Source organism: Mobula birostris, chromosome X, assembly GCF_030028105.1.
Source record: "Mobula birostris isolate sMobBir1 chromosome X, sMobBir1.hap1, whole genome shotgun sequence".
Taxonomy (NCBI): domain Eukaryota; kingdom Metazoa; phylum Chordata; class Chondrichthyes; order Myliobatiformes; family Myliobatidae; genus Mobula; species Mobula birostris.
Window position 1 is genome coordinate 74,018,714 of NC_092402.1, and position 16,576 is coordinate 74,035,289.

The window sequence follows — 16,576 nt, forward strand, 5'->3', positions numbered from 1 at the left end:
TAGGGGTCAAAAATAATGACAGTGTTGCTCGCTGCACTGTTTGCAACAGTGACTTTCTATTGCCCATGGTGGGTTAAAATGTAAAAGACATGTTGAGGTGAGTTTAACAGGTGCATTTGTTCATTAGCATAGCTAACGTTATTTAAACTAGCTGGCTAGCTGCTAAGGAGCTACTCTATTGCAGACATCCCGCCTCTCCCGGAAGTTCCGGGAGTCCCCCGCAAATTGCTGGTGCTGCCTCCCTGAAATGAGTTTTTGTAGGGTGGGATGTCTGTATAGGTAACCCTAGGTAATTTCTAAAGTAAGTACATGTTCGGCACAGCATTGTGGGCCGAAGGGCCTGTATTGTGCTGTAGATTTTCTATGTTTCCATGATTTTTTTTTGTGTTTTCTATGAAACAGGAAACAGACATTAGAGATTGATACAACATCCTTTTCATTGTTTCTATTTACATTTTTCATCAAATACTTAGGCCACACAGGATTAATTTCACAGAGTCTCCATCTCAAAGATACGGACTGGGCTTCTTCTTCTTGGGCGATCCCTCAGGGTCAAGGATTACTTGCCTCCACTCTGGTTTTGCTGCTTCTGAGGTGCCTGATGAGGGCAATGTGGACTCTCCCACAGATGGGAAGGGGTAGCCAAAGGAAACAGGGTAGTTTGTAAGGTGGTTCTTTTGTTCAACCACTTATGTAGGACCTCCATATGCCCCTGATGCATGGCCTATAGTTCTATATACCATAACAAATATTCTTTCTCTGCTTTGGGTAGAGATACTCTCAGAAGCCAGTGGGGACATTGCATGCTTTCAAGGAAGCTTTGAATCTTTTCCTGTAAATTCCTGGTAATTTCTTCCTTTGGCAGAACCCAGACTGCAACACCCATTTCAGGGCCCAGCAAGCTATTGTCATCTTGAGGCACTGGAGATGTATTACGGAACAATGTAAAATTTTCATACTGTACTGAAATGACTTTAATTGTGAACCCAGCAGCATATAGTTTTTAGGATCCAACATTGAGGAGGGAGGGAGCAGTTTAATTGGCGTCTGTGGGCACAAGTAATTGGGGAAGTTCAGGAAGTCAAGCTTCCAAAAAGGAAGTAGTACTGTCTCCCTGTTAGTTTAGAGAGGGAGTTCACTCATTGTCATTAAGTTGTACAACACAGAAGAAAGCCCATTAGCCCATACTTGTCCATGCCAACCACGATTTATATTCATGCTTATCCTGTTTCCCAGCACTTGGCCCATAGCCCGCAAGGGGATTTTAGATAAGATGTAAGATATGGGAGCAGAATTAGGCCATTCGGCCTACCATGTCTGTTCCACCATTCAGTCGTCTTTTGCTTTTGGGAGTTTTTACTACATTAAAGTATACAATACAAATGGCAGTGTGCCACGTTATTATTTTGCAATTGTGATTCACATTCTCCCATGAAACACACAACCACCAATGAATTTAGTTCTAAAATGAAACTCGGTATCTTTGTGGGATGAAAGTCTGCCTAATGCTCAGCTTCTTTGCTGCGATGGCTACAGATCAGGGTGACATGGAGGACGCAGAAAGTGACCTGAGTCAACACTGCATGTGTTGGGGAGAAGAACACAGGACAGACAAAATTTTCGGTTTGTGCTCAATAAGATATACAGTATAAAAAAAGATATCCAGTTATCTGCCAAACTGAACTTTGACTCTGCAGTCTTTACACAGGAACGATGTTTTGGTGAAGCATAGCTCTTAATATAACTGACCCAGCTTCAGCACCAAATGCAGTGTCTGCATTTAACATTTTTTAAAATCTTTAATAATAAGCTGGAATTTCTCCCAGATAATGCCAACTCACTTAAAATATTGTGTCTTGGGATCCCTGATTTCTTGTGTAGGTCAAGGTCACTTGATTTGTAGGCCGTAGTCCTAAATTCAGTAAGGAGTGGATATCTCAGTTCATCCATGATTTCTGGTTCAGAAATACCTGGATTTGATTTGATAACTAAGCATTTGCCTCCACATTAAACTTAGTGCTCAATAGACTTCAAATAGATGGGGACCAGCCAGTGCTTTATCACTTCCTTGCTTTTGTACCATCCACCATATAACTACAACCAATGATCCCACAAGGCTTTTCAGTAATCACCTCAACTTGTTCTGCTACCTTCCTAGATACGCTATTGGTTAATACAGCTTCTCTTTTTCCTTCTGCCCTTTAACCATACCACTTAGTTCATTTTATCTCTACCCTCAAAATGTATTCACATTTCACATTCTCCACATTACATTTCATTTGCTGTGAGTTTGCCCATTTCAACAGTTTGTCATGTCTTCTTGAGGTCTGTCATTAATCCCCTCCCTGAATGCTGGGTTTCGTGTCATCTACCAACTTTGAAATAAAGTCCGGGCTAACTAACTCCATGTATATCAATAACAGCAGTGATTCAGTAGGAGTCCTGGGAGCTCCCTATGTGCTCTCCACTGGTAAGACACACAACCATTAATAACACTGGAAAACAATTTTTTTTTTGGAAAATGCTGTTTCCTCAGAAATTTTTGTAGTTATGATAGACTGCTTGAAGCTCAACACAAATATAATTTCAGACTTTTTGTATCATATAGGAATTTGGAGAAACAAGAAATTAACTTTTGTTGAATATAATGCATCTAATTGCATAGTGGTGCTGATCCTTTGCAATAGTTTAACTGAGCTAAAACTATTCTGTTGATGATTTTCATTTGTACTCAGTATCTGAGGCTTTTCACTTAAGTGTCCAACAATAATCAACCAGCATTGATGGATTCCAGTTGCCCTGATACCGGTTCTCCATGACTGCAATGTCCTGGTGAATCCTTTCACCATGCACGTCACTGACAGTGCCAAGATTTGCAGGGAAGAATTCTGAATGGGAATGCTGAAAACGAATCTTCAGTGACATGATGCATGTCATGGTTTTGAATGCTTGAAGCATGTTGTCAACCAGCTGCATGTAGTTTGGTGCACTGAAATTTTTAACAACATCCTTGAATGAAGTAGCTGGAGGGATTGTGGAGGTATTAATGATGATCTTTCAAGAATCAATAGATTCTGGCATTGTACCAGATGACTAGAAAATTTCAAATGTTACTCAGCTATTTAAGAAGGGTGGGAGGCAGCAGAAAGGAAACTTTAGACCTGTTAGCCTGACATCAGTGGCTGGAAAGTTGTTGGAATTGATTGTTAAGGATGAGATTATGGAGTACCTGGAGGCACATGACAAGATAGGCCAAAGCCAGCATGGTTTCCTGAAAGGAAAATCCTGCCTGACAAACCTACTGCAATTTTTTGAGGAAATTACAAGCAGGGTAGACAAAGGAGATGCAGTTGATGTGGTGTACTTGGATTTTCGGAAGGCCTTTGACAAGGTGCCGCACGTGAGGCTGCTTGGAAAGATAAGAGCCCGTGGAATTACAGGGAAGTTACTAGCATGTGTGGAGCATTGACTGGTCGGCAGAAAACAGAGAGTGGGAATAAAGGGATCCTATTCTGGCTGGCTGCCGGTTACCAGTGGAGTTCCACAGGGGTCAGTGTTGGAACCGCTGGTTTTTACGAGGTATGTCAATGATTTGGACTACAGTATTAATGGATTTTTGGCTAAATTTGCCAATGATACAAAGATAGGTGGATGAGCGGGTAGTGTTGAGGAAACAGGGAGACTTAGATAGTTCAGGGGACTGGGCAAGGAAGTGGCAAATGAAATACAATGTTGGAAAGTGTATAGTCATGCACTTTGGTGGAAGAAATAAACGGGCAGACTATTATTTAGATGGGGAGAGAATTCAAAATGTAGAGTTGCAAAGGGATTTGGGAGTCCTTGTGCAGGATACCCTAAAGGTTAACCTTTAGGTTGAGTCAGTGGTGAAGAAGGCAAATGCAATGTTGGCATTCATTTCTAGAGGTATAGAGTATAGGAACAGGGATGTGATCTGGAGGTATAGAATACAGGTTTCCCCCGCTTTTTGAACGTTCACTTTACGAAACCTCAGTGTTACGAAAGACTGACATTAGTTCTCTGTTTTCGCTAACAGAAGGTGTTTTCACTGTTATGAAAAAAAAGCAGCGCGCGATAAAAGGCGGCGTGCACCCCGAGCAGCCGCTCTCCCCCAGATTCGGAACTGTATTCTAGTCGGCATTGCTTAAACATGTGCCTGTGAGCAGCCATTAGCAAGATGAGTTCTAAGATATCGGAAAAGCCTGAAAGAGCTTGTAAGGGTGTTACACTTAGCATAAAACTAGACATAATTAAGTGTTTTGATCGTGGTGAACGAAGTAAGGACAACGTGAGTTTGGCTTGTGGAAGCTGATGAACATGATGTCGAAGAAGTTTTGGCATCCCATTACCAAGAACTGATAGATGAAGAGCTGATGCAATTGGAAGAGGAAAGGATAACAATCAAAACCGAATGCAGTAGCGAACTGAATGTGAAGCAACTGCATGAGATTTTCGCTGCAATGATAAAGTATGACTTTAATTTTAAAAGGGTACGTGGGTTCAGGGGATATTTGCAGGATGGTTTGAGTGCTTACAAAGAACTGTATGATAGAAAAATTTGCGAGGCTCAGCAGTCAAACAAGCTTTCCACATCAGCCACAGCAGACAACGAACCTTGACATTCGACATCGAGGTGGGCAGTCATAGGAGAAGATGAGTTGCCTGCTCTACTGGAAACAGACGATGAGATGACACCCCAGTGTCCCACCACCCCAACTCCCGGGCCCCGGATAGATACCGATTCGCGGAGAATGCAGCGGTAGCCGGGACGCACCCAGCACATCCTTAAGAAAAAAGCCGAAATAAACATGCTAATTAATTAGGTGCCGCCCGACACGTAATTGTCAGCCCAGATCAGAGACGATGCAATCGGAAATCGGCATTGATCTGGGCCGACAATTACGTGCCGGGCGGCACCTAATTAATTAGCATGTTTATTTCGGCTTTTTTCTTAAAGATGTACTGTGTGCCTCCTGGCTACCGCTGGATGCCTGCGTGCTTCACGTCAATGTATCGGTCGGCGGCCTGGAGGGTGGGATCCACTGCACCACCCAACCTGCAACGACTCAGTCTAACACACCATCATCAGTGTGCTCGGCGCTGAACCAATTCCGGTAAGTGATACATTATTTCTACTTTATATCGGCTGTGTATTTTTACGTGTTATTTGGTATGATTTGGCAGCTTCATAGCTTAAAGGTTACCGGAGAGCGCTTGCACCGTGTTTTTGCCGATGGCGCTTGCGTGAGATTTTCACTACGGAGAACAGTGCAATAATGATTGTGGAAAAGTATTTCTACTTTATATAGGCTGTGTATTTATCATATCATTCCTGCTTTTACTATATTTTACTGTTATTTTAGGTTTTATTTGTTATTTGGCATGATTTGGTAAGTTATTTTTGGGTCTGTGAACGCTCACAAAATTTTCCCATATAAATAAATGGTAATTGCTCCTTTGCTTTATGACATTTCGGCTTACGAACCGTTTCATAGGAACGCTGTACCTTCGGATGGCTGGGGAAACCTGTATAAGAGCAGGGATGTGATGTTGAGGCTCTATAAGGCACTCGTGAGACCACACTTGGAGTATTGTGTGCAGTTTTAGGCTCCTTATTTTAGAAAGGATATACTGACATTGGAGAGGGTTCAGAGAAGATTCATGAGAATGATTTCAGGAATGAAAGGGTTACCGTATGAAGAACGTCTGGCAGCTCTTGGGCTGTATTCCCTGGAGTTCAGGAGAATGAGGGGGGAATCTCATAGAAACATTCTGAATGTTAAAAGGCCTGAACAGATTAGATATGGCAAAGTTATTTCCCATGGTAGGGGAGTCCAGGACAAGAGGGCACGACTTCAGGATTGAAGGACGTCCATTTAGAACAGAGATGTGGAGAAATTACTTTAGTCAGAGGGTGGTAAATCTGTGGAATTTGTTGCCATGAGCGGCTGTGGAGGCCAAGTCAATGCGTGCATTTAAGGCAGAGATCGATAGGTTCCCGATTAGTCAGGGCATCAAAGGTTATTGGGTGAAGGCAGGGGAGTGGGGATGACTGGAAGAATTTGATCAGCCCATGATTGAATGGTGGAGCAGACTCAATGGGCTAAATGGCCTACTTCTGCTCCTATATCTTATGGTCTTATGGATATGGCAAGAAGGCAGGTGTATGGGGTTGAGTGAGATCCGGAATCAGCCATGATGGAATGGGCTAAATGGGCTAATTCTGCTCCTATGTCTTAGGGTCTTATGGTGTCCATTTAATCCTATGGGCTTCAGTTTTAATAGCTATTCTAACATGTGCGATTTTATCAAATACATTTGTAAATCCAAACATACAACTTCATCAGCACTCCCTCATCTGGGCTCTCTGTTATCAAATTGCCTTCACCTTTTCCCAGAGCAGGAGTGCTTTACAGCACAGAAACAGGCCCTTCAGCCCACTAACCACCAACCACCATTTACATCAATCCAGAACTAATGCTATTTGGTTCTCTCCACATTGCCATAATACCATCCAGGTTCTACCACTCACCGTCACCAGAGGCTACTTACTGTATCCAGTTAATCTACGCACCAGCCTGACCTTGGTGTGTGGAAACAAAAACGCACTGGGGAGAGCATGCAAAGATCTCACAGATGGCACCAAATGTCAGGATTGAACCTGGGTCACTTGAGCTTTGAAGCATTATCTCTACCAGCTGTGCCACCATGCCTGCCCTTTTCTTGTCTCATTTTATAATATCAAGTTCAAATTCTAAATTCTTGCCTTGGCTTTTTCAGTTTCTTGATGCAGAGTGAGTGAGACTTTAAGGCTTCATCAACACCTACTGAATTCTTACTGTCTTCTGAACAAACAGAATTTTGCGTTACATCCACTTCTTCCTCTGTTTTACAGTTCTGTTGAAGACCACTTTCCACATTCCTCATTAGGGGCACTGAGATGCTTTCTCACGTTTATGGCTATCTTTTTTTTTCACTGTATGCTCGCCAGCTCCACTGACGGAAGTGCGACTGACACAGGTAGCCATGTATTGGTTTGAAATTTCTGGGAGGTTCCTCAAGGAGCTTATTGATATAGTCATAGTAGTCATAGTCATACTTTATTGATCCCGGGGGAAATTGATGTTGCAGTACTGATGATGTTGGGCCTATCATTTGGTTTACCTACTCAGCACCATTGCTTCGTCCACTAAAGGTGATGGAATTACTCAGGGAATTGAAATTTTGCTGAGTGTATTGTAGATTGCATAACACAACGTGTGTTCTTCTTCTCTGACACAAGACCATAAGCTCCAGCTGATTCTATAGCTCAATACAATCATGTCTGAACTTTTGTCTCAGAACTACTTCTCTGCACTAAACTTAATATATATTCTTTAATATATAAAAATGTGTTGATCTACATGTTGAATATACTGAGCAAATGATCATTACTTCTCTTCCTTCCATATTTATTTGCCTACTTGTGGTCTTCCCACGTTTCTTTTCAGCACTTGTACATAGCTTCAATATCTGCAATCAACACTTGTTCACCAACAAGGATACACTCTTTTTCCTTACAACATAGAAGGAGGCCATTAGGCCCATTGAGCCTATAAAGCTATTGGTGGTTAGCACGACATTATTACAGCTTGGGGCGTCAGAGTTCAGAGTTCAATCCCAGCATCCTCTGTAAGGCATCTGTATGTCTGCGTGGGTTTTCCCTCGGTGCTCCAGTTTGTACGATTTGGGAGGTTAGTTGGTCACTGTAAATAGTCCCATGATTGTAAATCAGGGTTGTCAGGGGTTGCTGGGTGGCGTGGCTCAAGCAGCCAGAAGGCATTCTGTGCTGTTTGGCTAAATAAATAAATAAAACTCTCAGAATAAATATGCTTTGAACTTTGAAATTGATATCCCAGTGCCAGTTTGATGATCCTGCAAATGATGCTTGTTTCATTTTCTGGAGTCTTGATTATATCATGTTTCTCATCCATGTAAAGGGTGTAATAGATTACTCAATTACACCTTCCACATCTTCACCCAGCTTCATTAAGGCTCACCCATTCAATCTGTTTATTATTTGGTTGAGTTGTGGTTCATTTTGTCCATGAATTGAGTTCATCTTCCAATGGAAGGTCCTATTGGTGTTAGCCCTTTATTTGCAGGAATATTTCCTAACTCACTTCAAGATTATTCCTTGGTTACTTGCTTGTTGCCTGTCTTTATAGTTTCTAGTCTGGTTGAGTTTTGGTCTTTGCCTACTTTCTGGTGAACTTAATATTTTTGTTACCGTCACAAGAGAAAATCTGCAGATGCTGAGAAATCCAGAGTAACGCACACAAAATGCTGGAGGAACTCAACAGGCCAGACAGCATCTACGGAGAGGAATAAAGAGTTGACGTTTTGGGCCGAGACCCTTCAATAGGACCCGTTGAGCTCCTCCAGCATTTTGTGTATCTTTTTGTTACCACTGCCTCTATTGTTTCTTTCTAGCAGAGTATACCCATGCATTTTCCTGAACTATCTTTACATTGTAGCACAAGCTTTCAATGCAATGTCAAGAACTATAATCCAAAATTGTTTATATATTCCTCTTCCACGCAGTTATATATGTCTAGTATTGCTGTGATTCTGGTACCCAACTAATTTGTCTTCACCAATGTCTATCAATCTTACTGATAGACCCTCATAATGATCTTTGATTCTACTTCTTACATCCATGACTATTCTAATGAGAAGAAGCATCTCCTGTCAGTGTCATTCACCTCATTGGAAACTGTTAAGAATGAGTGATGTTCTGGAAACTTTCCAGTCTTGTCAAGGTTTAATTAATCCGGTTTTGTGCGCTGTGTACACTGTGCACCTCAATTTTCAGAGAAAGTCTTACTGAGTTTGTACTGAGCTCAAGCTTCATTTGTTCATTGTCATTTCTCTTTGCTCCATATAGTTCATGTATTCTCAGACTGTCAATCCCAGGGCCAATTTCTGTGATTTCATGATTGAATCCATCTCAGTATTTGTCTGATTACATAACATTACATGGATGTGGATTTGTATAAAGGTCTCTGCCTCATCTCCTTCCTGAGTGATTTGATTCTTTCAGCAATAACTCAAACACATTAACTGGAAATAATTAAAACAACAGGAATTCTGCAGATGCTGGAAATCAAGCAACACACATCAAAGTTGCTGGTGAACGCAGCAGGCCAGGCAGCACCTCTTCCTACAGATGCTGCCTGGCCTGCTGCATTCACCAGCAACCTTGATGTGTGTAGCCGGAAATAATTGTTCAGTTTTCAACCAAGAATTAACAAATTGTCAACTTGCTTTGTTGTGGATTATTAACTCCAAGGTTTTCTCCATAAATGTGAAATGAGTTGCTCCATTTATCACTCTCATTTGTGAATAAGGATGTAACATTTGGAGTCACTTTAAACAACCCTCCCCCTCCCTTATTTCTCGGAGATTTAGCAGATTATGCCCAGATTTTCTGCAGTTTTCTTTGTGATTACCATAGCAAACTAATCTTTCCTAGAGCAGGAGTTTCCAACCTTTTTATGCTATGCATCCCTTCTATTAACTGAAGAGCCACCCATACCCCAGGTTGGGAACCCCCAGTCTAGAGCAACACACACAAAATGCTGGAGGAACTCAGCAGGTCAGGCAGCATCCATGGGAATGAACAAACCATTGACATTTTGGGCCAAAACGGTTCATCGGGACTGGAATGGAAAGGGGAAGATGTCAGAATAAGAAGGTGAGGGAGGGGAAGGATGACAAACTAGAAGGTGATAGGTGAAGCCAGGTGGGTGGGGGAGGGGGGGTTGAAGTAAGAAGCTAGGAGGTGATAGGTGGAAAAGGTAAAGGACCGGAGAAGAGGGAATCTAATAGGAGAGGAGAGTGGATCATGGGAGAAAGGGAGTGAGGGGCACAGGGGGGAGGAGATAGGCAGGTGAGTAGAAGAGAAGAGGTAAGGGAGGCAGAGTTGGGAAATGAAGAAGACCGAAGGGGAAGAGGGAAAAGAATTACCATAAATTGGAGAAATCAGTATTCATGCCATCAGGCTGGAGGCTACCCAGATGGAATATGAGGTGTTGCACCTTCAGTCTGATAGTGACCTCATTGTGGCAGTAGACGAACTTTATGGAATGGGAATGGTGATTGGAATTGAAATGGCCACTGGGAAATCCTGTTTTTCGCAGATTGAGTGAGGGTGCTTGAGGGAGCAGTTCTCACCAATGCAGAGGAGGCCACATCAGGAGCATTGGGCACAGTAGACGACCCCAGCAGATTCGCTGGTGAAGTGTTCTCTCACCTGGAAGGACAGTTTGGGGCTCTGAATGGAGGTGAGGGAGGAGATGAATGGGCAGGTTTAGCATTTCTACCACTTAGGTGTATGGGCAGATGTGGAACTTTGGCCGCTTGGAGGAATAAGTGCCGGGGGGAGATTAGTGGGGAGAGACAAATGGACAAAGGAATCATGGAGGGAGCCATCCCTACGAAAAGTGGAGAGCGACAGGGAGGGAGGTTTTCTTTTACCTATCTATATCCTGTTCAATATCACTTCCGCCACTCACTCCTGAATAAAGACCAAGTATTCAGGTAGTGTTTGCATAAGAGAATCTTAGCTTGGTCTCGAATTGGTACCACACTTCCTTCAACTACCTTCTGCTTATACTGTTCAACAACCTTAAGTGCCCCTCGTATATTAGCCATGAGTGTATTTCCTGCTGTCTCTTTGTTGTACTTTCTGGATCTCCTCTGTACTTGCAGTTATCAACAGCAAATTCTGGCATTGACTATTTGTTGATGGTGTCATTGTGGGAGTTTTTCACACTGGGAAGTGTGGTGGATGAGCATGGTTAAAAGTAAAGCTGGTAACTGGGATAGGAGTGCAGGGTTGATCGGCAAGGAAAGCACTGTATTTCCACCTGCTTCTGAGATGCTTTGCTCCATCGCAGAGCGGGTGTGGCAGCCAGTGTGCAGTTGCAGTGAAAATCCAAAAATCCTCTACCCTCAGGACTCAGACACCAGACTATTGGATATTATTATATTGATATCTAAACACACTTCTCACTCACTTAAATGAGTTTAAAGGGTGCACGGGAAACAGGACTCACTGGGTCAGATGCCAAGCCACTAGGATTTCTGGATAGCAAATTAATGAATTTGTTTACTCAGGACTAATGCTGAACCAAAGAGATAGGCATTGTTAAGCCTCTATACAGGGGTTCCCAACCTGGAGTCCACAGACCCCTTGCTTAATGGTATTTGTCCATGGCAGAAAAAGGGTTGAGAAGCATTAGATAGTAGAGCCAGAGAGAACAGAGTGTGTACACTTACTGTGGGGCCAAGTACATCTCAGCAGATGGAGGTGGTAGATGTGGGGTGGAAATGTGGGCAAGCATAAGAGGCCAAAACTAAAGTTCCTGTCTTCTTTTCCAGCCATTGTGCAAGGTTGCAATCGCCTTCTATCAGTTCAGCATCACGGCAAACTTCTTCTGGCTGCTGGCAGAAGGCATCTACCTCCATACGCTCATTGTGGTCTTCTTCACTGAGAGGAAGTACTTCTGGTGGTACATCGTGACAGCCTGGGGTGAGGCGCTTTCTGCTCAACCGTACTTTCACACACCAGAGGAACCACCCAGCTTGACCTGCCCGTTCTGACTCTTTCAGACTTTTTCTCTCTGCCTCTTACTTTTCTTATCCAGTTTCCTACTAGGAGTTAACTGTTGGAGGACCTCAGATGAGACCATATATAGGCCCTGAAACATTAACTATCCATTCCACCCCACCCCCCAAAGATGCTGCCAGACATGCTGAGTTTCCTTCAGCAGTCTGACTTTGCTCCCAATTCCACAGCACATCTACAGTCTCTTGTGTTCTTTCTGAAAGTTACTGTTCACTCAGCTTCTAACACCTTTCGGCAGTGCATTGCTAAGCAACAGCTCACAGTCTAAGAAATATTTACCCTGAAATTTAATCGCATAATGCTGTATTTTTCAGTATCGCCCCCTCCCCCCCCCCCGACCCCTGCAAAGTAAAATGCAACACAACCATTTCTGGGACGTCCCATGTCAGACCCCACAGATTCAGCAGTCAGGGTTACATTAACCTTGCATCCCTGTCACCTGGGGTGGCACCGTTCTCCCTTTAGACAGAATGCAGACTTATGCTGGGGGAGCTCATCATTGCCACTTCTGGGACAACTATGGTTTTCTACCCTAGATGGGACTTCTATCAGGCCGTTGATCAGACTAGTGATCCTCAACACAACACTGACAATCATTCCCTGCCTCAGCCCCACACTGTGTCTTGGCTCAGCTGACAGCAAATCTCCTCAGCATTAGATAATTATGAAATTACTGTAAGTCCTTCTTCAGAAACTTGAGTATATTATCTACTCTGCCACCTCAGTGCAGTTCCACACTGTTGGAGATGCAGTTTTTTCAGTGGAAGTGTTAAACAGAGGTTCCACTTGCTCTCTTGGGTGGATGTACAAGATCCCAGGATACTCACTTTTAAACCCCATTCCTGGATGATGTGGCATGTGCTTGAATTGCCTGCTGCATTTCCTAAATTGTCATAATGACCAAGTAATGATGAGAGGTGTCAGGAGTTTTAGTTCGCGTGGAAATATCAGCCAAGACCAGTTGGACCACATGGTGTGCTTCCTCACTATAAGTTCTATATGGCTCTATATATTTCATTGGTTGTGGAGTGTCCTGAGATGCTGGAAAGTGCTTTGTTCTTTTCATTTGCTTCAGGAGAGCTTCTTTCCTCTGAGTAAATACCCACTGTAGCCAAGAGGTCAAGGAGATGGACAATTTGAATTAGTTTGCTGAGTAAACAAAGAAAATATTAGATGTGACAGAGCAGCTTGAAATTTGTTCTCCCGAAAACCCTAGTCCCCTCGTCCTTCACTACATTGTACTTTGACCATTCACTGTATGATTGAATTATATCTGAGTGCAGTGATGTGCTGTCTATTTCACAGATCATTCTCCCTATTGAAAAGAATAATCCTACACTCTGGAAAAGGCACTGGAGAAGAGTTGAGTTCTTCTAGAACAACAATGGGAAACAACATTAGGCCTAGGAGTAAATCCACCCAATATTGTGGAAATCCCATGTAGGAAATTGGACTGAAATTTCTATCAAGCTTTCAAATTTAACATTTTGTAAGGAACTCACTTGTTGCCCTTGAAAAGTGAAGAACCACCTTTTTGAATCACTCTTAGATACTAAAGGGTCATCTATTTCCCTTAATTCTGTCATAAAGATTGTCACTACTACCCAGGGCTGTGGAAAACAATTTGGCACCATAATGTGGAAATTGGGTGGTGGGGCGGAGATACGTCTTTAACAGAGGAGGTGTAAGGTGCTCCTTCCCTCTGCTAGCCTGCAGGTTTTCTTGGGCAAGGTATAGCACCTGCTTAGCCCCCAGATCAGGGTCACGTGAAGCCATGGGAGCAGTTGGTGGAAGGTTGTATGAGTGGAAGCTCGGGGTAAAGAGAGGCAAAACTGATGTCAGCCAGTAGAGCGGGAAAAGTTTAAAAAGAAGACCGTCATATTCAGCGGGCAGCGTTTGGAGCTGGCAGCGGAGTGAGAGGGTAGCAGAGTGATAGGGCTTTGGCTCAACAGGCTTAGGCGGTAATGAGGTGAGGCAGATTTACCTGTGTTAATTGCGGAAAGGAGGTATGTGTGTGAGGCCGGTGTTCTGTTCTAGGTGTCAGATGTGGGAAGTCCTGGAGTCTCCCAGCCTCCCGGACAGCCATATCTGTACCCGGTGTGTCGAGCTGCAGCTCCTAAAGGACCGCATTAGGGAACTGGAGTTGCATCTCGATGACCTTCGTCTGGTCAGGGAGAAAGAGGAGGAGAAAGGAGTTATAGGCAGGTGGTCACATCGGGGCCACGGAAGACAGATATGTGAGTCACAGTCAGGAGAGGGAAGGGGAAGAGTCAGATACTAGAGGGTGCCCCTGTGGCTGCCTCCCCCCCCCTTAACAATAAGTACTGTTGGGGGGGAGACGGCCTACCTGGGGGAAGCAACAGTGGTCACACCCCTGGCACAGAGTCTGGCCCAGTGGCCCAGAAGGGTAGGGAAAGGAAGAGGATGGCAGTAGTGACAGGGGACTCTATAGTTAGGGAGTCAGACAGACGATTCTGTGGATGCATGAAAGAAACACAGATGGTAGTTTGCCTTCCAGGTGCCAGTGTCCAGGATGTTTCTGATCGTGTCCATGATATCCTGAAGTGGGAAGGAGAACAGCTAGAGGTTGTGGTACATATTGGTACCAACGACCTAGGTAGGAAAAGAGAAGAGGTCCTGAAAACAGACTACAGGGAATTAGGAAGAAGGTTGAGAAGCAGGACCACAAAAGTCCTCACTAAGGGTCTCACCCCGAAACGTCGACTGTACCTCTTCCTATAGATGCTGCCTGGCCTGCTGTGTTCTACCAGCATTTTGTGTGCGTTGCTTGAGTTTCCAGCATCTACAGATTTTCTGGTGTTTGCATTTGTAAAGGTAGTAATCTCGGGATTACTGCCTGTGCCACGCGACAGTGAGTATAGGAATAGAATGAGGTGGAGGATAAATGCGTGGCTGAGGGATTGGAGCAGGGGGCAGGGATTCAGATTTGTGGATCACTGGGACCTCTTTGGGGGCAGGTGTGACCTGTACAAAAAGGACAGGACCCCAATATCCTGGTGGGGAGGTTTTCTAAGGCTATTGGGGAGAGTTTAAACTAGAATTGTTGGGGGGTGGGAACCGAACTGAGGAGACTGGGGAAGAGGCGGTTGACTCACAAATAGAGAAAGTTGGAGACAGTGCGAGAGGGAGGATAGGTAGGTGATAGAGAAGGGACGTGCTCAGACGGGCAGTTTGAGATGGAGAATTGTGAACAAAGCGGATGAGCTTAGAGTATGGATCAGTACTTGGAGCTATGATGTGGTGGCCATTACAGAGACTTGGATGGCTCAGGGACGGGGATGGTTACTTCAAGTTTTAGATGTTTCAGAAAGGACAGGGAGGGAGGAAAAAGAGGTGGGGGCGTGGCACTGTTGATCAGAGATAGTATCACGGCTGCAGAAAAGGAGAAAGTCATGAAGGGATTGTCTATGGAGTCTCTGTGGGTGGAGGTTAGGAACAGGAAGGGGTCAATAACTCTAATGGGTGTTTTTTATAGGCCGCCCAATAGTAACAAGGATATCGAGGATCAGGTAGGGAAACAGATCCTGGAAAGGTGAGTAAGGGGAATTATGAGGCTACCAGGCAGGAACCTGGAAGCTTAAATTGGGAACAGATGTTCTCAAGGAAAGGTACAGAAGAAATGTGGCAAATATTTAGGGGATATTTGTGTGGAGTTCTGCATAGGTACGATCCAATGAGACAGGGAAGTTATGGTAGGGTACAGGAACCGTGGTGTACAAAGGCTGTAGTAAATCTAGACAAGAAGAAAAGAAAAGCTTACAAAAGGTTTAGAGAGCTAGGTAATGTTAGAGATCTAGAAGATTATAAGGCTGACAGGAAGGAGCTTAAGAATGAAATTAGGAGAGCCAGAAGGGGCCATGAGAAGGCCTTGGTGGGCAGGATTAAGGAAAACCCCAAGGCATTCTACAAGTATGTGAACAGCAAGAGGATAAGACTTAAAAGAATAGGACCAATCAAGTGTGACAGTGGGAAAGTGTGTATGGAACAGGAGGAAATAGCAGAGGTACTTAATGAATACTTTACTTCAGTATTCACTATGGAAAAGGATCTTGGTGATTGTAGTGATGACTTGCAGCAGACTGAAAAGCTTGAGCATATAGACATTAAGAAAGAGGATGTGCTGGAGCTTTTGGAAAGCATCAAGTTGGATAAGTCACTGGGACCGGATGAGATATATCCCAGGCTACTGTGGGATGTGAGGGAGGAAATTGCTGAGCCTCTGGTGATGATCTTTGCAGCATCAATGGCGACGGGAGAGGTTCTGGAGGATTGGAGGGTTGTGGATGTTGTTCCCTTATTCAAGAAAGGGAGTAGAGATAGCCCAGGAAATTATAGGCCAGTGAGTCTTACTTCAGTGGTTGGCAAGTTGATGGAGAAGATCCTGAGAGGCAGGATTTATGAACATTTGGAGAGGTATAATATGATTAGGAATAGTCAGCATGGCTTTGTCAAAGGCAGGTCATGCCTTACGAGCCTGATTGAATTTTTTGAGGATGTGACTAAACACATTGATGATGGTAGAGCAGTAGATGTAGTGTATATGGATTTTAGCAAGGCATTTGACAAGGTACCCCATGCAAGGCTTATTGAGAAAGTAAGGAGGCATGGGATCCAAGAGGACATTACCTTGTGGATCCAGAACTGGCTTGGCCACAGAAGGCAAAGAGTGGTTGTAGACAGGTCATATTCTGCATGGAGGCCAGTGACCAGTGGTGTGCCTCAGGGATCTGTTCTGGGACCCTTCGTGATTTTTATAAATGACCTGGATGAGGAAGTGGATTGATGTGTTAGTAAGTTTGCTGATGACATTAAGTTTGGGTGTGTTCTGGATAGTGTGGATGGCTGCCAGAGGTTACAGCAGGACAT

General features: G+C 43.9%; 1 protein-coding gene across 1 annotated transcript in view; it reads left to right on the forward strand.

The window, feature by feature from the left end:
• LOC140191531 (vasoactive intestinal polypeptide receptor-like) overlaps positions 1 to 16,576 on the forward strand; it is a 121,403-nt gene that overhangs the window by 86,412 nt on the left and 18,415 nt on the right. The window contains exon 7 of the mRNA XM_072248979.1: positions 11,424 to 11,593. Coding sequence (XP_072105080.1) covers positions 11,424 to 11,593 — 170 coding nt within the window. The remainder of the gene's footprint in view (positions 1 to 11,423; positions 11,594 to 16,576) is intronic.